Source organism: Pipistrellus kuhlii, unplaced genomic scaffold (genome assembly GCF_014108245.1).
Source record: "Pipistrellus kuhlii isolate mPipKuh1 unplaced genomic scaffold, mPipKuh1.p scaffold_m20_p_15, whole genome shotgun sequence".
Lineage (NCBI taxonomy): Eukaryota > Metazoa > Chordata > Mammalia > Chiroptera > Vespertilionidae > Pipistrellus > Pipistrellus kuhlii.
In genome coordinates this window covers 26609594-26637327 of record NW_023425460.1, presented here as the reverse complement: position 1 = coordinate 26637327, position 27734 = coordinate 26609594, and the positions used below count along the sequence as shown (strand labels likewise).

The following is a 27734-nucleotide window of genomic DNA, read 5'->3' as shown; positions in this document are numbered from 1 at the left end:
ACTTGAATAATTTATTAATATATTACTAAGTCAAGCTGGGGGAAGAAAGAAAGCAGGGCTAATGAGCTGTAGAGCGGGGGTGGACTGCCTCCACGTACAAGTAACTGATAACATCTGTCATTGGTTATAGTCAGAGGAAAAGAGTCAATAATGGGATGCATCATTTATAAATGCTCTAATACTTCCCGATGTGTGTGCATGTTAAAAAACAAATGAAAGAGACGCTTTCCTTATTTTTCCCTATATTGGGAAACAAAACGTATGGAAAAAAGATTAAGGAGATCAGTTGCCACCCGTAACCTTCGTTGTGGAAGGGTAAATCATGGTTCCTTTGTTCTGGGCATCATTTCTGTGGCATTTCACTGCAGAGTATTTAGTGTTTCTGTCCTTTCTCTGTTTCCTTAAAAAAAAAAAAAAATATATATATATATATATATATATATATATATATATATATATATATATGTATTATTGATTTTTTTACAGAGAGGAAGAGAGAGTGACAGAGAGCTAGAAACGTCAATGAGAGAGAAACATCGACCAGCTGCCTCTTGCACCCCCCCACCCCCCCACCAGGGAGGTGCCGGCAACCAAGGCACATGCCCCTGACCGGAATCGAACCTGGGACCCTTCAGTCCGCAGACCGACTCTCCACCGCTGAGCCAAACCAGCCTTTCTCTGTTTCTTTCTAGCTTCCTGGTTAATCAGTTATTTCAGCAATGTTTACTACTTGTAAAACAAAAGGGACCCAGCAAATAGGAAGGGATGAGGCATAGCTAGAATTAAGTTTAGTGAGAAAGGAAGCCCCTCGGCACTGAAGTCTGTTCTGTTAAGAAGCCTGGGCACGCTCTGTCACGGATTTCACACGTCACGCCGGGGGGCACGGGTGGACCGTGCCAGGTTAGCACCTGTGAACCTCTGGCCTTGGGATCTGCAGCCCAGCACCATGACGTGGATCACAGAAGTCCCTCTGAGTTCTCCCTGATATCCCAGCAGCCATCGCTGCACAGACGCTTCGCAGTACATCCTGTCTTTTAGCACTGAAAACAGCCACCAAGAGAGAATTATTATCCCCCCCCCCCCCCCCCGTTTCATGGAAGAAGATAATCAAGCCTTAAAAATGTGTGCAGAGTGGCATGCCAGCACGCGGCAGAGCCAGAGCTTGAAAACCAGCTGTCTGATTTCTGTGTTTGTGTTTTTAAAAAACCAACCCTCCACTTGTTTCTCTAATTCACAATCCATCGAAAGACGGCAAAGCTGATTTTTGGCCAGGTCGCCAGGCTTGTTTACTTGCTGATGCTGTCCTTCGAGTCCCCTCCCTTACTTAACTGCCCCGTTTTACCAATCAGATTCAGTGTGTTAAAGGCTTACTTAACTTGAAGAATCATCCAGTCTAGTGGCTCTCAAATCTATGCAATCACCCTGGACATTTATTCATTCCGTTTTAATTATGATTAAGGTGGTTTTAGCTGGGGACCAGGAACCTACGTTTAAACTGTTTTACATGTGATTTTGACATTCTGACCGGTTTGGGACCCACTTCAGATGTACGAACCCTCTCCACACATCCCCCCAGTTCTCCTGACAGGTAGTCATCTGACATCTGATATTAGCTTCTGACAGGAACTCACTACCACCTTAACAGGAAGATCATTTCACCAGTGATTAGATGCAGTGCTGTGTTTCTAGAGAGTTTTCATGTAATATCCTAAATGGATTGGATTAATTTCTTAGATTTTTATACTCGTTGGTATTGGTGTTGAGGTCAGATCCAGACTTGCATCACCTCTGACCCTCATCTCCCTTGTGTAAAATGAGTATGTTATGTACTTTAAAGAGTATATCAAGAATTAAATGAAAGCCGAAACCAGTTTGGCTCAGTGAATAGAGCGTCTTCCTGCGGACTGAAAGGTCCCGGGTTCAGTTCTGGTCAAGGGCATGTACCTTGGTTCTGGGCACATCCCCAGGAGGGGGTGAGAAAGAGGCAGCTGATCGATGATTGTCTCTCATCGATGTTTCTAACTATCCCTCTCCCTTCCTCTCTAAAAAATACATATTAATAAAATATTTTTTTAAAAAAAGAATTAAATGAAAAAAAGAAATTGTCCTGGCTGGAAAGATTCTCGGCTGCCTTCAAACAGTCATTTCTTATAGTCCCTTCACTTTATTTATTTATTTATTTATTTAAAAAAATATATTTTTTTATTGATTTTTTACAGATGGAAGAGAGGAATAGTTAGAAACATCAATGAGAGAGACATTGATCAGCTGCCTCTTGCACACCCCCTACTGGGGATGTGCCCGCAACCAAGGTATATGTCCTTGACCAGAATCGAACTCGGGACCTTTCAGTCCGCAGGCTGACGCTCTATCCACTGAGCCAAACCGGTTTTGGCTAGTCCCTTCACTTTAGCAGCCTCTCTTCAAACAGCCCGGTAGGAGGTATGGATGGGTATGACAGAAGGCTCCTAGACATTTATTATGGGATTGTCAGTGCCATAAATAGGTTATCATTTACCTCTTCATCAGCACACTTATTTATTATTATTACTAGGGGCCCATTGCAGGAAGATTCCTGCAAGTGGCCGCTGCAGCCGAGGCCCCCACCCCCCACCCGCCTCGCCCTGCCCTGCCCATGCTTTCCCTCTGGCAGCTGCCTTGCTTTCCGCTTTTCTTCCCTCTTCCTTCTATGCTATCTTCAGTCTTCACTCCTCCCTCCCTCAGCGTATGCAAATTAAACACCAACTTTGTTGGGTTAATTTGCATGCTCTCTCTGATTGGCTGTGTATGGTCAATTAGCATTTTTCTCTTTTATTAGTGTAAATTTTTTTTTTTTTAAATCTCTGGCTTTTTCTTTGGGCAAAGAATATGATACTTCTTATGGAGAAACATAAGCCTGCATTTCTGGAAATTCAGCTTTATTCCTTAAGTAATTTAAGTGTCCACTGATAACTTGAATCCAAGGCAAAACAAATGATCTTCAGGAAGAACTTAAAGGTAAAGGAAAGGACCTTCTTAAATTATATAGGAACCAAAATAGAGAACCAAAGAAAATATTCCATGCCTCTTTCTTATCCAACAATAGGAATAGATAACTGATGAGTGTTAAAAGAAAAAAATGGCGGGGGTGGGGGGAACGCCTCAGTTAACTAAGAAATATGGGCTCCTTGCTCTCTGGCACACACAATGTGACTAGAATAAATAGTAAGTAATTTCAACCTAATTCTAACGGGATTCCATTTTACTACCGAGAATACTGCAGCCATTGAGAATGACCAAGACAAGCCTTACATCTGGTCACATGACAGGTCCATATTCAAGACACCTAGAATGGGAATTTAAAAAATAATTACGATACACACATACACAAATATGTGCTCTTTAAGAGACAGATGTGACTTAGTTTCCATGGTACTACATACGTTCCTCTGTCAGAACACCTGCCGTACTCTTATTTTAATTGGTCACGTCCCTCTCTGCTAGTCACTTGCAAATAGGGACGAGGCTACGGCATTTATTTCTGAACTACCAGGGCCCAGTAGGGTAGCAGCCCTCAACTTGCGCATAAAAGGTTTGTAAAGTTTTGTTTGTAAAGGTTTGTTTGTAAAGGGTTGAGCATAGACCTGTGATCCAGGAGGTCACAGTTCAATTCCCAGTCAGGGCACATACCTGGGCTGCAGACCCAGTCCCCAGTGTGGGGCGTGCCTGAGGCAGCTGATCCATGATTCTCTGTCATCATTAATGTTTATGTCTCTCTCCCCTCCACCCCGACTCCTCATCTATGAGTTGTTGTTTTTTAAAGGATAGGGTTGCAGAGGTGTTAGAAATAATGTAGCTCCATCCTCTCATTTGCATAAAAGGGAGGGATTTCAGGCACAGACTGGAGAGGTGGGTCATAACGTTCCTTAAAGCCCCAAGTGTTTAGGGTTGTTGTAGTACTTTGGTCTTCTGGTTCTCAGTTCAGGGCTCTTCCTAGGATTCGTGCTGCATTCATTTACACAATAATCCTCCGAGTTCTTTATGCTCACTGCCGAAATGTCATCTCCCCTTCTGCTTCCCTGGATAGGGGTACAGTGAGGCTGTGCACCAGAGACCAGAAGAAAACAGCTTTCCAATAGTTGAAGACAGCGGTCGGCAAACTGTGATTCAGTGGTTTGCTGCTCTATTGACTAATGAGTTTGCCGGCCACTGGTTTAACACAAACCTGGAAAATGGTCCATTGTAGCTGAGGTTCTTACCTATCATTGATAGCGTACTCATCATGTCATTCTGTTATTCAGAGGAGAGGATAAGTGATCATTGGCAAGGCTGGATAAACTGGCCAAGATCCTTAGAATAATCTCTCATTGCTATGGTTTGTTTTGTATGGTTATCGAGGTGTATGTTTATCTTGCTTTTCTTTTTAAAAATTTTTTAATATATTTTTATTGATTTCAGAGAGGAAAGGAAAGGGAGAGAAACATCAATGATGAGAGAGAATCATCGATAGGCTACCTCCTGCATACCCCCCACCAGGGATTGAGCTCGAAAACCAGGCATGTGCCGTTGGCTGGAATCGAACCTGGGACCCTTCAGTCCGCAGGTCCCTGCTTTATTCACTGCACCAAACCAGCTAAGGCTATCTTGCTTTTTTAAAAAATTTTACTTCAGAGAGGGAGAGAGAGACATCAACATTAATGATGACAGAGAATCATGGATCAGCTGCCTCAGGCACGCCCCACACTGGGGACTGGGTCTGCAGCCCAGGTATGTGCCCTGACTGGGAATTGAACTGTGACCTCCTGGATCATAGGTCTATGCTCAACCCTGAGCCATACCAGCCAGACTGTCTTGCTTTCCTTACACAAAAACCAAATGAATTGTTCTCTAGTAATAAATTAGGCCATGGACTGCACTTCTTTTAGACCCAGACTACTAACAATAATTTGTAGGTGTTGGTCTCCCATGGGCATGAGTGAAATGTGGTAGAACAATTATTTTTCTTAGTTTGCATTAGCTTTCTATTTTCAAAATGTTTTTGAATCTAACGGGAAAACACTATCTTGGGTTAAACATTTTTCACGTGAATGCTTTTCAAAAGGTAATTTTAGTACTTTGGACAAGCTGCAATTTTTATAACATATACCTAATGTATGGACCTTATCAGTATGTACCTTATCAGTAATAAATATGAAAGATATGCAATAGAATTACATTGAAACTACCATCCCTTTTTGTGGAAAGTAATTTTCAGGAAAGTAATTTTATGCTTTTCAGGAAAGTAATGTTATACTGAGAGTTTTTAATTATGGTCTTCCTCCAGACAAAACTGCACCTCTGTTCATTTGAGTAGAATCTTCACTTGACAGTGGATGTAGGGGGTGAAGGGCCGAGGGCAGAGCCAATTCTCATGACTCTTAACTTTTGAATTTACTTTTTTAGTTCACTTGAGAAGAAGTCAGCCTGAAGAAGTGGGACATGTACATAAGACTATTAAGGGGGAAAGGGTATAATTTAATTCATTGTGGAAACTTGTATTAAACAGAATGTTGCCAAGTTATTCTTTTTTTTTTTTTTTTTTTTTAAATTTCAGCATTAATGCAAGTTTAGTGTCCTTCTGAAACAAGTCATTATTCTTCATGAAAAGAATGACTGTGTGTTTATTATTAGAACTATCTGGAACTTTGATTCATGTCCCCAGTACACGGCAAGAAGCAAATGATACAGTATTGATTTTTAGGAAGTCATTTTATGTGTTGTCTTATTGTTCTGTGTTTTTATTTTTAGGACCGGAGTAGGCCCTATGACACTTTTAACTTGCACTCGTTGGAGAACTCCTTAATGGATATGATAAGGACTGATCATGAGCCTCTGAAAGGTAAACACTACCCTCCCAGTGGCCCACCAATGAGTTTCGCTGATATAATGTGGAGGAATCATTTTGCAGGTTAGGAATATTCATATGTCCATTCCTTGCTTGGTGTTTTAAAACAAAAAAATCAGCTTTTTAATCATTGTGATTTTTGTTTTGTTTTGTTTTGTTTTGTTTTTTGTTTGTTTGTTTTTGTTTGCTTCTGTAAAGCATTGTGGAATGTATCTAAAGTTGATTTTTTTTTTTTAAACCTGGGTTCAGTTCCTATGATTTTCAAAGTTGATGGCTTGAATCAGAATGCCTGGCAGAGCATGTGCTGGGCAGCTGAGGTTGCAGTTATAGCATGAGACCAGAAGCCAAATTTTCTGGGCTTTCCGTTTGGAATCCACAGCCGAACCTGGATAATTCATTTACGTCCAAGTACGCTGCGAGGAAATAGATTTATTAAACCAGTCTCCAAAGATTACTTCAGAAAACTTCACACAGAAGGGTTTCGTTTTATAAAAATATAACCAATTTCCTAGTGTAGGGAGGTAACACTATGCAGACTTAAGAGCAGCCAGCGACCCGTTTGCATTCTCTCGGGCTAAAACATTAAGGAAAATGCCTTAAAATGTGTAAACGTTTTGGCTTAAATAGAAGGCAGAAAGTTCTAGTGTCAGCACTATTAGGATTTCCTACTTTTACAACCCATGTAAATTCAGGTTAGAGGCTGATGTTACCCTCCTAATTACCGCTAGTTCTTTTTATGGGGCGTAGGACTTTTTAGGGGCCCCGGGGTATTTTTAAACACTGCGATGGAAATTTTCCGTTGAAATATCCACAGCGCTTGGGTTCAGAGCCTAAGGATTGGAACACTGTGGAGAGTTAGCCGCAGGGATGTCCACCTTCTCCAAACCCTCCTGTCCCCTGGAGGGTGAGGAACTTGATGGCCTCTGGCTCTCTGCAGGCTCTTAGAGGGGGGATGAATGACTGTGAACACCCAATAGCCATTTCCTCCAGCCACACCAGGCACCCATTTCACCCTTTTCTTGTCACACTCATGATTTTCTGCTGCGGTCCTCAATTTCCAGTGAAAAGAGAGTAGTGAACAGCCTAAAAAGGAAAGAAAGGATTTTGAGAAAAGCTATATTTTAAAGCCGTCAGAAGTAGCGGAGGGGAAAAAAAATCTCTCATGGATTCATTGTTATATTTAGTCACTGTTACCTTGTCTGTCTTGAGAGATTAGGTACGTGGCCACTGAAAGCGTATTTCACTTAGAAGTGGGAATGATGTTAAAAAGGAAACCCATGATATTCACAGACTTTTGTGTTTTTTTAATATCTTCAAAGGCTGCATTTGTCTGCCTTTTCTACCTCGAACAACTAGAAGTCTCTCCTAACCTAAAATATTCAGCCCTTGTGCTTTATACATATGTGTTTTAGCTTAGTCTGTATTCTTTTCATCCAGCAATAAAATATACGAGGATATTAGATTATAGTCTGTAAAATAATTTTTCCAGAATTCCGTGGATATTGTTTAAGTGGGTGCTCTTGTGCCCCGCCTTTCGAGAGCATCATGGTTATAGCGTAAGGAGGGTACCTCACTGTGGTGTCATGTAAATACCCGATTCCAGGTGTGGTGGCCCTTTTAAAAACTGCATGTCTAACTGCCTGTGCAAACGTGAGGTTTCACCTATAAAAGCCTTCTGCACTGTACTTCTAGACATATGTCCTAAGAAATTGGAAGGCATTTAATATGTACTTTTTTACAGCCTCAGTTGAGTTGCAACTTCTCAGTTCATCATACCACCCACCTTGCTTTCCTTCTGAGGCGACCACTTCCCAGGTTCAATTACATCATCGTGTCAGCATCCTCTGGTGAGGGTGTTTGGGCTTCCTGTTTCCCTCTTCCAACTGGGAGACTGTTAGGTCTGACTTATAGCACCATGTGTTTGAACCTTATTATTTCTAGGAACATAATTATGAAGCTACTATTTTGAAGGAGAGATTTTAAGTAACTTTTGACTTTTAAAAAAGAGCAAATTATAATAGCAAAAAGGTAATTAGAAAATAAAAGAAACATTGTGATGGTGTAGCCTTTATTTTTTTATTTCCCACATAATAAACATTATCCATGTGTTATTTTTTTTTAATATTTTTTTTACAGAGAGGAAGGGAGAGAGATAGTTAGGAACATCAATGAGAGAGAAACAAGGGACCAGCTGCCTCCTGCACCCCCTCCACCGGGGATGTGCCCACAACCAAGATACATGCCCTTGACCTGGGAATCGAACCTGGGACCCTTCAGTCCGTAGGCCGACGCTCTATCCACTGAGCCAAACCGGTTTCAGCTATCCATGCTTTTATCGGTCTTTATAATTTATGGATAGGCCTTAACTTTGGACTCACAGGTTGTTCCCAGCTTTTTTCTCTATTGCCGGTAATGCTGCCATGGATGAGTTCTTGCACATTGTTTTTTCTCAAGGAAAATTCATATAGAGGGTCTCTGGGTCATAGATATAAACATCTAGTCAATTAAAAATCAAAATATGTAAACATCTAGGTGAACTGCGCTTTAAGAGAAAGGTGGTGGGGAGGAGACCTACCTGGTGGCTTCTGGATGATCTGTCTAGAAACACTTCCCTGAACACCATTCTGTTCTTCCTCTTATCTTTATCTGTTTGTCCTTTTCTCCCACTTGAACATGGGGACACTATTTTGAGGGTCTCAACACTCAAGTTATAGAGTCTATTGTTTTTTTTATACTTGCTTGTTTCGGTGTTTTCCTCCGGAGCTCAATTTTCTTTAGAAAATAATACATTCTTTCTCACTGTAAGGAATTCAACTACTACATAAAAACAAAAAGGAAGGTGGAAAAATCATCTGAGACCTACTACCTAGAGATAGCAAACATTGTTCTTTTATTAGCATTCTTTCAGACATTTTATATTCTCTGTAGAGGAGATGAAATTCCAACTCAGACTTTCTGACTTTGCAGCCACTCAAACCTGTGTTTGAATTCCGGCTCTGCCTCTAGTTAGCTATTGATTTAAATAAATTAGCCTCTTTAAAGTCTTAGTGTCCTCATTGTTAAAATAAAGCACCTACTTCATAAGATCAGATCAAGTTCCTGACACTAGAACCTGCTCAAATGGTATCTGTAATTTTTTTTTTTTGCTGGCAGTCGTAATGGTATGCCTATTGCCTGGCCTGGGTAATAAATTAAACTTTTATATTCCTACAATGTTTCCTTCTAGATAGACTGCAGCTAAATGCTGAAAGCTTGCAAATACCAGTTGCCAAAGTTTTGTATTTCCCATATGTAAATAATGATTGTCATTATCAAAAACCACCAAAAGGAGAAAGAAAAAGAATCCTCCTAAGTTATGTTGCTTTCCAAAATTGCATATCTAAATAATATAAAGAAGGTATAATAAAATAAGATATCACAGTCATGAAAAATAACGTACCTCAAATGTACTTAAAGTGAAGATGGTGAAAATATGTTCACAGAGATATTTCATCTTAGAAATGTATTCAGTAAGAAATTCCTTTGTTCAACTGTTCTCTTGATTCAGCAGGAAGGGTTAGTGAGAGAAATGATGAAATAGAAGATCAGGAAGTACTAAGATTTCTGTTTCTAGCCCTAACCAGTTTGGCTCAGTGGATAGAGCTCCAGCCTGTAGACTGAGAGGTCCCATGTTCGATTCTGATCAAGGGCATGTGCCTTGGTTGCAGGCACATCCCCAGTAGGGGGCGTGCAGGAGGCAACTGAATTAGTGTCTCTCTCATTAAAGTTTCTAACTCTATCTCTCTCCCTTCCTCTTTGTTAAAAAAATCAATAAAATATAATTTTTAAAAAAAATCTGTTTCCGTAAAGAGCTTTAACAGTTTTCCAGTTTTGTTTATACATAATACTAGGTCAGCGTTGAAAGTGTTTATAGGAGATTTTAAGAGGAGCCCCCTTTCCCCCCCGGAGTAGTAAAGCAGTGGAGAAAAAGTCGAATTGGTCTTTCTTCACAGCACTCAGGAATGTCTTCTGCAGTTTCGATCAGATCACAGAACCCTATTTAAGTAAAACTTAGGCTGAATTTTGGCTTCTTAACGATCTCAAATGACAGTTCTTGGTTATAACAGAGAACTATTTCATCATTACATTTGCCTCTTGCCACACTTTACGTATGACTTTCCCTAATGTTCATTTGAGATAATGCCTCCAAGAGATGAGAAGGAGAGTTCTGAGATAGGTGATGAACTAACGAAAACAGCTCCTTATTTCTTTTCTAAGTACAAAAGTCCTTGGGTTGGTAGAGATGTGAGTGAGGCCTGGGTGGGAGGAATTGTTCCCTGCCCTCTTTCTTAGAGGACTGGAGGGATATTCAACTCTTCTCATAACTGAGGATTAATAGGATTTCTGGCATTGGGGTTAAGGGATAGGGGGAAAGGTTCATCCTTACACCCTCCTTTCAGTGGTCCACTGACCTGCTACTAATGATGAGGGTTCCTCTAGTTCCTCTAGGAAAACCCAGGGTCATTAGGTTTGATTCATCATACCTTCCCTTAGGATTAAGATTCAAAGAAGACAAGGTACTCAGAGAGAAGAATAATAGGAAGATATCAACCACCGTGCATTGGGCAGTGGAGGTGACATTGAGAAACAAGGTTTCCTCTTCCTTCACCATTCATGGAACTGAAATCTGAGAAACGAAAAGAGCAGGTGTCAGTTGAGAACAGATCTTGAAGGGTTTGCTTTTCAAATATATACTCAAACTGGGGGGAAAATAGCTGTCTTCTGATAATAGTGCTTTAAAATTTAAATTTAAAATTTAAGTTGACAGAACTTTGGAAGGCATAGATGCCACCCCTTGGGTGTTATAGGGGCGTTTTTACTTATTCATTACAATTTATATTTAGTGGCATTTAGCCTTTCACAAAATTGGCCCTTTTGTGGCGTGTTGAGGTTTCCTCGTTTTAGGAAAAGTGTACCTTTCATTTCACTCAGTTTGTTCAGAAAAACATACTGTCTCTCTACTAACTTGAATCATTACTCTAGTTCTATATTTGTGCTACCTCCCTTAAGCTCTTAGTAGCTTATCTGGTATAAAACGTTAGCAGATTCCACAAAGTTTTAGGGCACAGGTTCTGACTTAGAAACAAGTGATTGTTCTTGTTCTATGCAGAAAGAGGGGGGTGGGCAGTAGACAGAAGTTGAGTGATCTTTTTGTAGGCCTCCCATTAATTTGCCCAGTGATCCTTTCAATATAGCAGTTTAATCACATGAGAGGTTGTTTTTTTTCACCTGAAAATTTTGAAAGAAAAAGACTGAGTACTTTAATCTTGGGTACTACCTCCAGAAGCCCCGACTTCATTGTTCCAGAGTATGGCTTGAAATGAGAAAATGTAGGCACATGCTAAAAATTACCCACTACTGGTATGCAAAGAAACTCGGATTTGACCTCAGGCCTAAGCTCACAGCTTTTTCTTCTTGGTTCTTTGGGACATACTTAGAATGTTATAGTACCAACTCCGAATCATGTTTCCTTGAAAGGGATTTAAAAGACTATTTTGCTGAATTCTTACATATCATATTATTACATCTTGTGGATACTTTTTCTGAAGGAATATACCTCCAACTTTATAGAGAAAAGTGCTAGGAAACAGAATCCAGTAGAATATTCCTTTTGTCTTATAACCTTTTCTAGAACATGGCACTCACATTACTCTGTTCTGGGAAGGTCTCTTGAAGAACCTGACTTTCTAGAGCAAACGGGGATGATTAAGGAAGACACAGCAGTTGTTCCCAATCACAGTACATATTGCAGAAGTGAAAAGGCGACTTGCATAATTAAGTATGAATTAATAAGAATTCTAATTTTAATTTTGAACTTATAAAAGTACGGCTTTAGTTGGACTCCTGACACTGCCTTTTTTTCCATTGTTTTTTATTAAGGTATTACATATATACATATCTTCCCATTGGCGCCCTCCCCCCCCCAACCCCCCCAGACTCTGACACTTTGAATAATAGTAGAGGTAGTTTTTTTGTTTGTTTATTTGTTTTTAAATAACTGTCCTTTTGCCAAAACCAGTTTGGCTCAGAGGATAGAGCGTCAGCCTGTGGACTGAAAGGTCCCGGGTTCCATTCCGGTCAAGGGCACATCCCCAGTAAGAGGTATGCAGGAGGCAGCTGACCGATGTTTCTCTCTCATAGATGTTTCTAACAATCTATCCCTCTTTCTTCCTCTCTGTAAAAAAACAATAAAATATATTTAAAAAAAACACCTGTCCTTTTAAATATGAATGTGAATTGAGCTTATGAGACTGATTTTTACTATCGGAATAACCACAGGGAACCCCGTTCTCCACGCTCTCCATCCCCTCTTACCCCCGTTTACCAGGCCCCGTGCGGTGGGGAAAGTGGGCCACGGCCTCAGATTTCCACAGCATCATTCCACTCAGTAAAACCAAGTAGGCCTTCCCGTTTTCGAAACCTTATATTTTACTCTATACTTAAAAGACAGCTAGCTGACAAGAACAATTTAAAAATAGCAGACCGTGGACAGGTGACAAAATGTCACGCTGGCAGCACCAGACGGCATTAGCAAAAATCGCCAGATGTCACACACTCGGTTCTATTTTTGCAGCTGATTAAACAGCAGTGTTTGTTGGACAAAAGAGAGGAAAAAGAAGTGGCCTCATCTGAATTTGGAGTCGATTTTTCTTTTGCTGTTATATATTTGTTTCTCCACCAAAATGCCATAAAGACTTAAGGCATTCAAACTATTAAATAAAAAATAAAATTGTAAAATAATCCCCAATTTTAGAAAAGAAACTTTTGGTCATATGCAATTCCTAAACTGGAAGACAGTAAATCAGGGAGTTAACAGAGCTTGTCTTTGATTGGTGATCTTGTTTTCTGTATTTTTCTCTATTGTCTCATTTTTTCTCCAATGAAGATATAGTGCACTTTATAATCTAAACGTTAACTTTTGAAGAGGTAATGAAAGTAGCTTAAAGAAGCCATGAGTAGTTTTACTAAAAGTAATTTGCATTTAGTTGGGAAAAAAATAGATTGTATTTAAATAATTTGTTCTGGCTGGTCTGGCATTGACCCAGCGTTTTTTATAACATATTTTATTGGATATATTGATCCAGAGATCCATTGGGCCAAAAAGGCCAACAGGATTAGGGAGACTATCAGGAAAAGCAAAAAATTTCTGCTTTTTTAGCAAGTAGTAACACCTTTGTCTACAAAACATTGCCCAAGGCCCTGGTATTTGCTGCATCTTTAGAAAGATTGAATCAGAAGAAATCATTGTGGGATGGAGGATGATTGATTAGAAAGCTACCAAGCTTCTTTTCATTTTCATTTTTCCTGGCTGAAAAGTCCTAAAACCTCAAGGAAAGCATCCAAAAAGGCTCCAACTTCTGGAGGACCTCAGAGAGGGACATACAGAAACATACAGTAACTATCATTTGATGCAGTGATTGTAAAGTGCCTAATTCTTTTAAAAATGTGTTTTTTGATTTTTAGAGAGAGGAAGGGTGAGGGATAGAGAAATAGAAACAACCATGAGAGAGGAACATCACTGATTGGCTGCCTCCCTGCATGTCCTCCATTTGGGATCTAGTCTGCAACCTGGCATGTGCCCTGACCTGGACTCAAACCAGTGACCTCTTGATTCTTGGGTCAACACTCAACTGCTGAGCCACACGAGCCAGGCATAAACTACATAATTCTTTACCATTAATGTGCTTAGCACAGGAAAGAAAAGTTGAATGAGGATCAGCTAAATTTGGGCTTGCTTTGTTTTCTTGATAATCCTTTGTTATTCTAGGAATGTTTAGGAAACACCTATCTTTTAAGAACCACACTTACCTCTGAATATGCCTTGCCTAAAGGTCGGAGAGATCTTCTCTCCATGGTATTTCCTAAAGCTCGGATAGGCAGTGATTTTGAACTCTTGTTGGGTTTTTAGGAAGACTTTGCAGTGACTGGGCTATTTTGCAGTTAAATTTGAATACCTCAGAATATGAATAAATCATATCTAGTGTTCATGACTTTTAGTATTTGGTGGTTATGAGTCCACAGAGTATCTTGGTTATCTGAAAGTAATGGAGAGAATATTGATATAGCTAACTAAAATCAGAATGAAGTTTTCTCTGCTGAATCTAAGTCTGTTCTGGCAACAAATTTACCTAGAATAGGTTCTGATCAAGGTGGTGGTAGGATATAGCACTCCTGGCATATGGTTCAGACTATAATTTTTAGGGACTCTAAATTGACTTAGGGGCTGGAAAAATATATAATAGATATTGTTAAATTTGTCTTTTAACAATTGGTAGTTTTTGAAACTCCTAATTATTAGCCTCTGGTAAATATGAAAAGATCTTTAAAAATTCTTTAAAAACAATAAAACAGTCAATTCAATTATTAAGAGATGATTTGTTACTAATATTATTTTTCTGTAGGAAACATTCAAATATATTATTAAAAAGAATTTTGCCATAATATAAATGTTAGCAAAACAGTTTCCACAAAACTAGAGATAGATGTATAATAATATCTTCCTCCTGATAAGGAAGTTTAAAATAGTGAAAACTGAAAATATTTTTTTGTGAAAGTTCTTTAGTGTTTCATGGTAAAATTAGAACAGTTTCATCAGAATCCATCAACTATTGATGATTTTTCCATTCTTAATTACTCTCTCTGACACACACACACACACACACACACACACCCCAGTACAAACAACATTATACTTAAGAGTTTTGTTTTTTCCTTATGCCTTAATATGAAATGACCTTTCACAAATTACTGTGATGAGGATGATTTTGACTTCACAAGGAATTCATGATTCCCCCCTTTTTATAGTTGAGACAAATACTGTGATTTTTCCCTTTTGGGCCAGAAGAGTTGGATAATGCTGTTTGATCTTCAGTACCCATAACAGAATTCAAAACCAAATGATGACTGGCCTTTTGCAGTTGTTTATAACACTGTATTTGTTGTAAGAGTCAATCACTTCTTCCTTATCTCCAGCTTTCTCTGCACCACTCTCCCCCCCAAATGCTATTGACGTTTATTTAAACAATGATAGTGACCTAAAAATCAAGATTTTTTCCCTGAGAATTTCATGTTAACTCTTGACACAATTGGACATGAAAACCTAGCAGAGCCAAGTTCGTAGATATTAGCTTTACACAAAAAGCATTGTCTTAGGAATGATTTTGTTGTGGGAATTGGACAAGAAAACTTACTAAGTACATTTTTTTCTCATATAAAACTCTGTTTCATTTTTGTGTTGAAACACCCACCTCCTTTTTCTAAATAATTAACGAAAAAGCAAATCAAATGTCCACATCTTCCGCTCTCACCCTTGAAGGCTATTTGTTGAAACATCTGATTTATTCTTATCACTTTGTGTGTCAAGAGCCAGAGAGTAAATATATTAGCCACATGGTCTCTGACACACATTATTATTTGTTCTTTAGTTTTTGTTTTACAACCCTTAAAAACGTGAAAATGGCCGAAACCAGTTTGGCTCAGTGGATAGAGCGTCCCAGGTTCGATTCCGGTCAAGGGCATGTACCTTGGTTGTGTGCACATCCCCAGTGGGGGTGGGGGGGGTGCAAGGGGCAGCTGATCAATGATTCTCTCTCATCGATGTTTCTAACTCTTTATCCGTCTCTCTTCCTCTCTGTAAAAAATCAATAAAAGATATATATATTTAAAAAGTGAAAATGATTCTTAGCTTTTAAGGAAGGGGACAGCACAGGTAGCCAGCCAGTGTGGGCAGAAGTTTGCAACCGCTGTAACTACTGTAAGGACAAATGTTTATCTGAAGATAAACATCATGCCCAAGGTCATATAACTCAGCAGGGATAGAGGCAGCAGTAAGCACCCCAGGTTCTTAGGCTAGTCATTGCTCCCCAATTCATTATATAAATTGTACCACCTTCCTTCCAGCTGCCATTCTGGTAAGGGTTGCATTTTTGAGTCACTATGAGAACTCTATCTTTTTATTCTTCCTTAGCTTCAAGTTTATATAGTTCTTGAATTCATTATTTTCCTGCTTGAATTTGAAGGGCACTGTGAATGGGTGTTTAAATAAAATGCTTAATTCAGGGAGATGGCATGCTTAAATCGGAATGTGGAGATGCATTAAAATATCAGAGGATTATAATGGAAGCTTATAGTTTTTGTTTTGTTTTGTCTTGTTTTGTTTGTTGTTATTGAGACTTTGGCTTTGTTTTAAAATTTTTCATGTGTCTATTTTATGACTTGATTTAAAAACTGTTGTGATCGCTTATGGCCTTTGATAGCATTGTTTGTTGTAGATTAATTTGTTTTAGCTTTTTGTAATGTTCGTATTTTACAATGTTTTGAAATGATTATAGTAAGCATTATTTTCTTTGTGTTTAAAATAAAATTACTTTTATTTTCTAGGACGCATGGGAATAAATTTCCATCATCCAGGAACAGATAATATTATGGCACTTAACAGTAAGTCTTAATGTGAAATATCCTATAAAATTAGCAGTCAAGTTTACAGCATGTTATTTCCATGTGTATTTTTTTCTTTTTAGTAATTTATTTTTATTTTTTTTATTACAGTTGACATACAGTATTGTATTAGTTTCAGGTGTACACCCCAGTGATTAGACACCGTATAACTGACTACGTGATGATTTATTGGGATAGTTCCACTTTTTGTTTATTACATTTCAGCATTTCAATGAGTAAAAGGTAGACCATTATTTTATACTAGTGCGGGTCCTTTATAGAGAACTTAGCTGACCCCTGTGCATGCCACTGAGGTGGAATAAGGAAAGAGGAGAAGGAAAGGAGGGAGGTGCAGGGACAGGGAGGAATGGGTTAGATAATGTGAATGACTAAGTCAACTTATTTATACATACATAACTCAGAATTTTCTCATTTTGGTAGATAGCCACAGTTCAAACTGGACATCCCATTAGTAGAGTTTACATAGGATATAGATGTCAACAGCTTTTTTAAAAAAAATATATTTTATTAATTTTTTACAGAGAGGAAGAGAGAGGATTAGAGAGTTAGAAACATCGATGAGAGAGAATCATCCATCAGTTGCCTCTTGCACACCCCCTACTGGGGATATGCCCGCAACCAAGGTACATGCCCTTGATCGGAATCGAACCTGGGACCTTTCAGTCCACTGAGCCAAACCGGTTTCAGCAAATGTCAACAGCTTTTTAGGTTAGAAGTATTTTTGTCAGTAATAATTATTGAATTGAGTTCTGGAGTGTCAAAACCTGTTAACCAGAAAGTCATTGTATTAATTAACCCTGGAAGAAATATCTGGCTGTCATCAATTCTCCTCCCAAGTGTCTATAGATCAAATAAATACTTTGAAGGAGACATCATATTCTCAATCCCAACTCGATGAGAGACAGGTATCCTGGTGAGCATTCTCACTTCTCAGAACTACTTCCTAAGTGTGAATGGGCCCATTTCCCATTCTTTGGTGTTCCTGCTGCGCACTTTTCCTCTGAGAATTACTACTGCTGAGGTCATCCAAACTGAAATTATCATATGTCAGAAGGACCTGGCCAGCCATTGATTTAAGTTTCCTCCTCTATCAAATGAGTGATATCAGGTTGTCCACTCCTATTCTGTCGGATATACTAGTACAAGCTAACTCTTGATACACCTGGGGGGCATCCTGGTTAGGTCCAGGGTTGTGTACCATATGGCCCCCTTCCCTCTTCCTTGAGTGGGGATGTTAAAATGCCAGTGGGGTTCCTTAGGGCAGATTTCAGGTTATCTCTAATATATATATATATTTATTTATTTCATATTTATTTGGGCTCCAACATGCAGTCTACCTCCTTGTGAGCTCTGCAAAGAACCCATGACAGTGCTTGACAGTGTGGTTCTCATTCACTGTGTGCACATGTTGTTCTAAAGAGCAAGTATCCCCTCTTTTTGAGGGTATTAGAAACAATAAAAATTTACTCCAGAGTATTCACCGCTATTTTCTAATTTCTAAAAGAGCGGTCACTTTACATTCAGATTGTGCTACCTTTAATTTTTTTTCCCTCTAGATATAGGTACATTGGGGTGAAGATAAATAGGCATGCTTAATTTGCTAAGCTTCTGCGATTTAGTGAAAGTTTGTGAAAACACGTTAGTCAGGTGGAGAGATGTGGAGCTGAATGTAAAAGGAAAGAGCAGCATGAGAGTGTGTGAAGGAGTGAGTGTGTATTTGAGGAACGATTGAATCTGACATGATGTGAGTTCTCTTGCAAGAGGGAGATGATACAGGTTTTTTTTTTTTTTTTTAATTTCCTGTGTAAAATAAAAATGAAGCTAGAAGACATTTTTCTTTCTAAAAGGTTTTGATACTTCGTTTTAAATCTCTTTAATTCTCTCCTTTTAAATAAGAGATTTTGCTTATGTTTTTTCCACTTCGTGCATGTTACTTAAATTGCCCCCTTTAGCCTCTAAATTTTCTCATTTGTAAGAAAAGGGAACTGAAATTAGGCCATCTTAATAACTGCTTTCATGCAGAAGGTTCTATGATCCTGTAATGTACTTTAAAATATCAAAAGGGTCACTCTGGCTGGTGTGGCTTCGTTGGTTGGGCATCATCTGTGCACCGAAGGGGTTGCCGGTTTGATTCCTGATCAGGTCACATGCTCTGGTAAGAGCGGTTGATGTTTCTCTTTCTCTCTCCCTGTCCCTCTAAATTTTCTCTTTCTCTCTCCCTGTCCCTCTAAAACATTAAAAAAAAAAAAAAATCTTTTTTAAAAAGGCTCTTTGGTTCATTTCTCTTTGCCCTTAGGCCCCTTGGATAGGAAAGTTGAAAATGATGCTCGTTCATCTCATCTTTATTGCAATCTTGTTTAAAACATGGCAGTGTTTCTGTTTTCTAAAAAAGGTAAAGGAACTTGCTGATGTCATGTGGCTTGGTCACACACTTGACTCTGCCAGCCAGTCTCTTCGCCCAGTGTGATTTCTGCTCTTGGGTTTTCCCTGAAAGATCGCTCATGTTCCAGTTAGCTCTTTTGTTAAGAGTCAGCCAAAGAACACTTCATTGACCTTGGAGAGTTAGTGCACCTCCAAGGGGATCAGTTTTATTTTCAGAACATCGTCTTCCTTGCGGGTGGCAGGATTTTTTTTTTTTTTTTTTTTAATATATGTTACTGATTTTTTTACAGAGAGAAAGGGAGAGAGATAGCTAGGAACGTCAATGAGAGAGAATGGTGGCAGGAATTTTAACCGTGCTTCCACCGAGGACTGGAGTCAGGGCAGACTGGGAGTCTCCTCTCCAGGGCATGGTACTCAGAGGATCCCTAGGCAAACGGAAGTAGATGAAACTTTGCCTTCTTTTCTTTGTTGCTCTTCCCTCACAAATACTTTTGTTATCTGCATACGTTTTTTTTCTTCAGCCTCTTAGAGTGGAAATAATGCAGTTTGAGGGAAGAAGGGCAAACAGATCCGGGTTTAAATCCTCGATCCATTACTGATTTGCTCTGTGACCTTGGGCAGCATACCTGGTTTTTCATCTTAAATTAATATATTCCTGGAGAGTATTGCACTAAGTGAAATAAGCCAGTCAGAGAAAGAAAAGTGTCACATGATCTCACTTACATGTGGAATCTAAAAGTACCCATTAACACACTGATTTTAATTCATAAAATAAGAGCTTAAAGTATTATGATTAATAAAGACATTTGCAAAGTTCTTTTTCGTTAATCTTAGATGATGCTACTAAAAGCAGACACTGAGAGAATGAAGTCTGTGGAAATTCTAAAGGAATTTCTGGGTACTTGCAAGGACTTGATAGGTTGAAATACTGGCTCTTCAGTGTTGGGATTTAAGGGTAAGGGCTTTTCAAATGTGTGTCAGCTGGTGTGTTACTTTCCCAGGACTGCCCTAACCACACAGAATTTTATTTCCTCACAGTTTTTGAGGCTGAAAGTCCAAGGACAGGGTACCAGCAGGGTCAGTTTCTCCTGAGGCCTCTCTAGTTGGCTGGCAGATGAATGCCTTCTTTCTTGACCCTCACATGACTTTTCTCTGTGCAGTCCCAGTATCTCCTTTTCTTGTAAGTCCTTTTGGATCAGGGCCTTACCCTTATGACCTCATTTAACCTTAATCACTTTTCTAAAGACCTTATCTTCAAAAACAGTCACATTTGGGAGTTAAGGCTACAGTGTATAAATTTTTTTTTTTTTTTTTGGCGGGACACACACACACACACACACACACACACACATTTCAGTTCATAACAGCTGGTGAATGGGTAAACTGTGGTATTTCCATACTATGGAGTTCTACTCAGCAATAAAAAGAAAAGAAATATTGCCCTGGCCAGCGGGTTCAGTGGTTAGAGCATTGCAGGTTCAATTTCCAGTCAAGGGCACATACTTGGGTTGCAGGTTCAATCCCTGACCTCAGTCAGGCTGCATGCGAGAGGCAACCAATTGAGGTGTCTTTCTCACATTTATGTTTTTTTCTCTCTCTTTCTTTCTCTCTCTATTCCCTCCCCCCTGCCACTCTCTCTAAAAATCAATGGAAAAAGTATCCTTGGGTGAGGATTAACAAAAAAGTAAAAGAAAAATATATCAACACAGGCAACATCATGGATAAATCTCAAAAATACTGTGTGCTACAGAAAGGAAGCCAAACACCTTTATTCCGTTAATTCGAAGTTGTCAAAAGGGTACACAAACCATAGTACAGGAATCGGATTAATGGTTGCCAGGGGCCGTGGGATGGGGGATGGGATCAACAACAAAAGGGCATAATGACATTTTTTAGGGAGATGAGCTGTTCTATATCTTGATTATAACGGTAGTAGTCACCGCACTGTATTATTACAAAAACTGATCAAACTATACACTGAGAGTGTTTGGGTTTCATTGAATATAAATAACACCTCCACTTAAAGGGGAAAAAAGAATAAATGCTGTGGAACCAGTGCTGACCTGGACTCAGTCCCAGCTTTGCTGTTTCAGTCGCTGAGGCAGCTGGTGCCAGTCACCTTCCTGGGCCTCCGTGTGTCCATCTGGAAATGTCTGTGATGGCAGTGGTTTTGCAATTAGAATAGATACGGTTAGCATTTGGCACACAGTGCCTGGAGCATGATAAATCACCAATAGCTTATTACATTTTACTTTGTGGTATTTCTTCTCTTTTGTAAAGTAGTGAGTCATTAACACTAGTATTATACGCTGTCCAGTGTTACTTTCTAGGCTTGCAAATGAAATGGAAAGTTTTTCCTGGGAAAAATATGAAAAGTCAAAGAGAGAATGGTAGGAAGAAGGGGCTTTAAAACATCCAAACACTTTCTGTAAATGTAACAGATGAAAATGGGCCCCATCCTTTCAAGCATCATTTTTACCTGCTAAGTTCATGTTGTTTATAGAGAAATTGATCTTTTAAATTACAGTGTGCCAGGTTTGAGAATCACTGGCCTAAAACTATGTTACCTATACCACTATAAAGACAAAGATAGAAGAGGAGCATTTATGGGATAAACTCCCATCATTTCTGCTCTTTGGGAATTTACAATCTAATTAGGGAAAAGTGGACATTGTTTTAGTAACTTTAAGATCTTGAACTCACCTTCTGGTGGAATTTTTTGCATGACTAATACTTAGATGGAAGCTGGACCAGGGCCATTAGACGTTCGAATAGAATTTAATCTTGCTTACTGAAGTGGAATTCAAAAAATAAGTTTGCAAGGTATTTTTAAGAAACTGATTTTATTGCAAGGAAAGAAATAAACAGTTTCTTTCTACAGTTGACTTTTACTAATCCTGGCAGATATTTCCAAGCCAGTTAATAAAATGTTATATTAGGTTCTTGTATCTTGTTCATCTGGTTTTCATCAATACAGCATCCCAGGAACTCAGCTTAAGTTCCTGAAAAGAGTGCCTGCTCTCCTGGTCCACCCCAGAATGGAGACCCCGATCTCCCCACCACCCCTTGTCTCCGAGCCTTCGTTACTTCGTGTAGAGAAACTTCAAGTTCAGATGAATCCATGTAGCTGAAGAATTACTTTAGATTTTTAAATCGGATCATAACATGCCACGGGGGAATCCTATGTATGAGTGCAGCTATTTTAAACCAATTACGGGCCAAGTCATAAGGAGTAACAGATGATCCCTTTACAGCGTCTTCTCGTATGGCTAACAAAGCACCATTCCATTAACATGAGTGTGCCATTCACAATGTACTAGTCATTGATCATGTAAACTTATTTTTAGAATAACTGGCCTATTCCACTGCCAACTGCAAGGATATATATATATTACACGTACACACACACAGGGTAGGGCAAAAGTAGGCTTACAGTCATATGGAAAAATAATAATAATACAAGAATAAACTCTGTATTTCGTGTGCTCACAAGTGTAAACTTACTCTCATTCCACTCTGTAAGTGTGTGTATATGTATCTTTATTTTTTTTATACTTTTTCAACAAGTATGTATATTAGTTAAGCCATACTTCAGGATCCCAGGGTGAGATGTATCCCGGTCCCCCTTCACCTCCTGGGAGAAGGATGGAGGGCAGAGGACAGGCGGGTGCAGCCAGTCAGATCTCCCCAGGGAACACGCTTTCTGCCTGGTGCAGAGGGACCTGTACACACACGGGTACCATTTGCACACAGAGCCATCGCCCCCTTCAGCAGTCATTGCCCTTTCACAGCAGTGGCAGTCCAGGTATCTCTGCCAGCAGCTCCTGCTCTGGTTCTGGTTGGGGAAGTGCTTGTTACAGGGCAGTCTGGTAGCTCTTGGTTCTGGTCTTGATGTCTTCTGTCCCGTTGCTGACTCCTAAAGGCGTCCCTGAAGCAGCTCGTAGCTTACTGTGACCTTCAACAAAGACACCTCCACCTGGCCATTTATATTTATTTTGGTGGATTAAAAATGGTCTTTTCTTTTTCAATTTTGGATTACTCAGGTTTATGATTCAAAGACTACAAAAATGGTAGCATTTCCCAGTGAACCGTTCTAAAATATTTTAATGTTTTTACTTTTTTTAATTGAAGTATAATATATATACACGAAACCATGCACGGATCATAGCTGGACGTGTTATCACAAATTAAACACAGCCCTCTAACCAGAACTTAGATCAAGACCAAAACATTACCAAACCCCAAAACCCCGTGGGGCTCCCATCCAGTGAACACCCCTGGCCAAGGGGAACCACTACCTCTGACTCCTAAAAATTAAATGTAATTTTATGAGGTGCAAAATTATTATTATTATTTTTAAAATATATTTTATTGATTTTTGTACAGAGAGGAAGGGAGAGAGAGAGTTAGAAACATCGATGAGAGAGAGAGTCATCGATCAGTTGCCTCTTGCACACCCCCTACTGGGGATATGCCCGCAACCAAGGTACATGCCCTTGACTGGAATCGAACCCGGGACCTTTCAGTCCCCAAGCCAATGCCCTATCCATTGAGCCAAACTGGTTTCAGCATGGAAGAAGATACAACTTTTAAAGTATATCACATCTTAGTATATCTGACATAAATCTACACTAGCATAGAATATGTCACATAGAAGAAATTAGTCACATTACCCCCTGTTCTGCCTATGTGGGATTGTTTTGTGCTGGCTCATTTAAATTTATATGTTCAATATTCTCCTTGTTTAAAATGCATGTTTGCTCTCCTGGGAAAGCACTGCCTTTGTGCTCCCAAGTTTCTCTACTCGGTGTTCCTGTCATTACCTCTCCCTTGGGGAAGCATATGAATCTAATTAGTCTACTATTTGCAAATGGCCCTCATCTGAGCACATTTTTAATCACCAACAGAGTTGGCCTACATTCTAAAGGCCATCAAGGCATGCATTCCTCCCTCCCTCGGTTGCATACTCAGCTAACAAGCCATATTTGTTGAATACCAGCTTGGTACAGAACATCCTACCAGGTTCATAAGAAGATATTAGAAGATATCAGCCTTGCTCTCTAGGAATTTAGCAGTGTAGTGTGGTGTTTAAAACGGTGGAATCTGGAGCTGGACTGCTTAGATCTATATTTCAAGTTCACCACGTCCTAGCTGTGTGATTTTAGGTGAGACACTTAATACTGTGTCCCATTTTCCTCGTTTGAGAGAAGAGTCTAAGAATACTTATGTCATAAAATTATGGGGTATATTGTTAATATGTGTCAAGCATTTTTGAACTGTTCCTGGCACACAGTAAGTACCTCATTAAATTTTAGCTGCTTTAATAATAATAATAATCACCATAGAGATCAGAGATAAAACACTGAAGTCAGAACCAAGGTAGCACATAATTAAATTCCATTATGAGTGAAGAAAGCAAATTGAAGCATCAGAGATTACTGAATTGGCTGCCTGTTCCATATGCCATCTTGCCTCCATGATACAAGGCAAGGACTCACTCTGACATGAACCAATTGATTGCCCTTGATTAGAATAGAAAAAGAGAAGACTATATAAAAATCATGTTCAAGGAAGTTTTGAATAAAACTCCCCAGTATGTCTTTCCCAAATCTTCCCCACTCTCCAATTCAGGATGCTCTTTCTGTCCCCACACCTGTCTGGATCTGTTCACTGGATCTGTTTCTATTACGGAATATTTAGCAGATAAAGACTTGATTGCACAGCATTCTCATTTGTCCTTGAGGTCTGATGAGTCATTTGTACCTTAGTACTGTCCTCATATTCTTTTTCATTGAGTATCTGGTTAGAAGTTAGATATAATGAAAGAATGGAAATTTGTTGTTTGGAAGAGAAATGAGTAATTTTGAAATACAGAATGCTTTATTTTATTTTTTTCTCTAAGTAGGAGTTTTGCAGTGGGGGTGTTGGGTAGCATGACATCATTGGGAATGGGGGAAGGGACAAACAAAATCAGTCGTAGGATGTCAAAACCTGTCTAATCTCTTCTGAATGTTACCTGTTATTGTTAATTCATTCATATTCTTATAAATGAAGTAGGCTTTTTGGGAGGCCAAGCTAAGAAACTAACTACCATATTATACATTCTAAGGGAAGATGAATTCCAGCTTTCAAATAATGAAAAGTGTTAAAGTTAAAAAAAAAATTTTGGGGGGGCGCCAGGGGTTCCTTTGTAAGTGAGGTAAACAGTAATTGCTTTGTAAGTGCAAGAGAGATTTTTTTTTTTTTAATTGAACATTATAGTGATAGAAGGAGTTAGGGAAGAAGTAGAGCTTGAACTGGGTAAGCGTGAGTATATCTGAAACTTAAGATGAGATGGGTCAATTGGTATTTTAAATTTCTAGCCGGAAAGTCTGAATTCTTTCCCTAGGAGGGAAATAGTTTTCTTTAGTATTGTCTTATACTGCAAACACAACCCCAAATTATCATTGCTTCTTGGTTTTAAGCTATTATGACACTCTATAATTTAAAAAAAAATTGATGGAAGATTTCATTTATTTTTATAGGACCTGGGGTTTCCAGTTTGAGAAACTTTTCACTTTGAAAATCACGTTAGATAACAGGATCTCCTAGCAGTTTATGTACGATACCACAGTCTAGCTCTGTTAAACAACCGTAACAATGCGCTCTGTGGGCCTTGAGGTTTAAAGAAGAGAATCTTCAAAGCACTCTGTTCTTCGGCATGACCTGGGGTACACCCAGTACACTAATCCCCTTCTGCTATTCCAGTTCACTTTCTAGATGACAAATACAGTGTTTTCCCCTCACCTGTGATACTGTGTGGAAAGTAAATGGGGAGACCAAGAGAACCTTGGTCTCTGGAAATTTTATAGAAACATCTGTAAAGTAGGAGTTAATTTTGTGGAAAGTAAAATTTCTATGCAGTTTTCAGGGGATTCCGTGAAGTGTGTGTCTGTGTGTGTGTAGAAATTCAGAATTCAGAATGACCACCGATGAAAATATTTACGGGATGTCTGATGGTAATAATACATAGTATAAATGAATATGTATAAATTAGAAAAAAATTTAAAGAGCTCTCTATCTGATATAGATAATGGGCCACAATGTAAATCTTTATGAAATGTGTGAAACTTAAGCACCTAGTGTGTCTTTTCAAATGGCTGCCATGTCTATTTCAATTTCCTTTTATTTTTTTTGCTGGTGAACACTTATTTTTATTTATTTTAGTTTCCTTTTTAGAGGTTTTTATTCTTTATTTCTTGTTTGTTTTGTTTTTCTTTTAATCTTTATTGTTGAAAGTATTAAGTCGGTCCTCCCCACCCCTCCGCCCCATTAACTTTTTTTGCCCTCTTCAGTCCTCCTTCCTCCCCCCAGGCCTTCGCCACCGCATTGTCTGTGTCCAAGGGCTGTGCATATATGCATACAAATTCATTGGTGGATCTCTTCCCACCCATCCTCCCCTGCCTCCCCTTTTCCCTTTAAGGTTGTGATTTAACTTGTGCTTCATAAAGGATTTTTAGATATAATATGTCTGCAATCCAATTTAAACAGCATCCCAGGTCAGTTCTGAGAATACTTAGGAAAGGTGTGTGTGAATGATTTTTTATTTCTAAGCTCATCATTTTGATACAAATACCCATGGTTTTCTTCTGTGTTTACATGCAGCCAGGAGCTATGGGCGGAGACGAGGTAAAAAAAAAAATTTTTTTTAATGAGATATTTTGCTTGCCAAATTATGAGTAAATATGAGTGTGTGCATGTTTATAGCTGTGTGTGTAAAACAGTTAACATATGGTATGATGTTCTAGCTTAATTATTTTAGTGACATAATTCTCTTTTTTGTTGTTAGTTGATAATTTGTTCTTTAATTCTAATAAAGACATAGCAAAGACTATTTCTACTGGGAAGTGTTTGTTATATGATTTATTGTGAATGATCTTGAGGGAATACAAAAAAGAATTTTTATTTTATTTTATTTTATTTTTTTGGTCCTGTATCCACTGAGGTCTTCTCCTACCACTTAGAAGCAGAAGCTGGGAATTAGAAGGCAGTTCTTGATCTTAGTAGGTTGGCTGGTGAATTTTTGTGTGTGTTATATCCAGATGCAGATTTACCTTGAAGCTAAATGAAGCTCCAGTTTCAGGCAACTTCACGTTCATGAGCCCCCTCCACAATCTTTATTATTTTTGTGTTCTTTTTGTTAAAGAGGGATCCCCAACTTGCATAGTTGCTAGGCTCCATAGAACTTGCATCTTTTCCTGGTCATCCCAAACAAAATAATATTGCTCTCACGTGTATAATGCTTTAGCCTTTCTAAAGTATTTCCATATCTATAATTTGTCCAAATAATTTTAATAAGTAGGTAAGTTTAATGTAGTAGAAAGAGTATGAGATTTAGGACCTAGATTGTAATCATTGCCTTATCACTTTAGTCTGGAATCCTCATCTGTAAATGATGAGGTAATATAATCAGTCTTGTTCAACCCCAAGAGTGTTAATGAAATTATAGTATAAAAAAATGGGAAAGGAAAACCTATCCATGTAAGCTAAAAGAAATCCAGAAATATAAGTTGCTTTGGTACTCAGCTCATTTGTAGAAAGGAGGAGAAATGAAGTAATTTACTTACTATGTGATCTCAAGTTAAGATCAGAGGCAAATCTGCTACCTTTGTCTTTTGGATGCTTATTGGGTGTTGTTTACCCTTTATTGGCTGTCTCTGACTTGCTAGTTGAATCTTGAAGAGAAGATAACATTGACTTCATAACATTTTATTATTTATTTCATAGTAAATATTTGTTGAATTGATGAATATTGGCTGAGCCTAATATGTATTTGAGTTGCCATTGAAACCTTCTTTCGTGGTGGAATCATACAACCGGTTCTGTTTTCACCTCATGGCAAAGAAAAACATTTGTGTTGTTGGTTATTTTTTAACCCTGGAAATAAATACCATTTAACATTTTAAACCTAAGTTATTATTATTTTTGTTTTTATTTTAGAGAGAGTGGGAAA

The 27734-nt window shown here is 38.7% G+C and overlaps 1 protein-coding gene across 7 annotated transcripts in view; it reads left to right on the top strand.

Annotated features, from left to right (window-relative positions):
* Positions 1–27734, top strand: part of CPEB3 (cytoplasmic polyadenylation element binding protein 3) — a 168429-nt gene that overhangs the window by 64764 nt on the left and 75931 nt on the right. For 4 of the 7 annotated variants that reach the window (XM_045581902.1, XM_045581903.1, XM_036438551.2 and 1 more), the window contains 3 exons: positions 5767–5926; positions 16283–16339; positions 26387–26410. In XM_045581902.1, the coding sequence (XP_045437858.1) occupies positions 5767–5926; positions 16283–16339; positions 26387–26410 (241 nt within the window). The remainder of the gene's footprint in view (positions 1–5766; positions 5927–16282; positions 16340–26386; positions 26411–27734) is intronic. The other 3 variants (XM_036438554.2, XM_036438552.2, XM_045581901.1) reach the window with 3 other exon arrangements.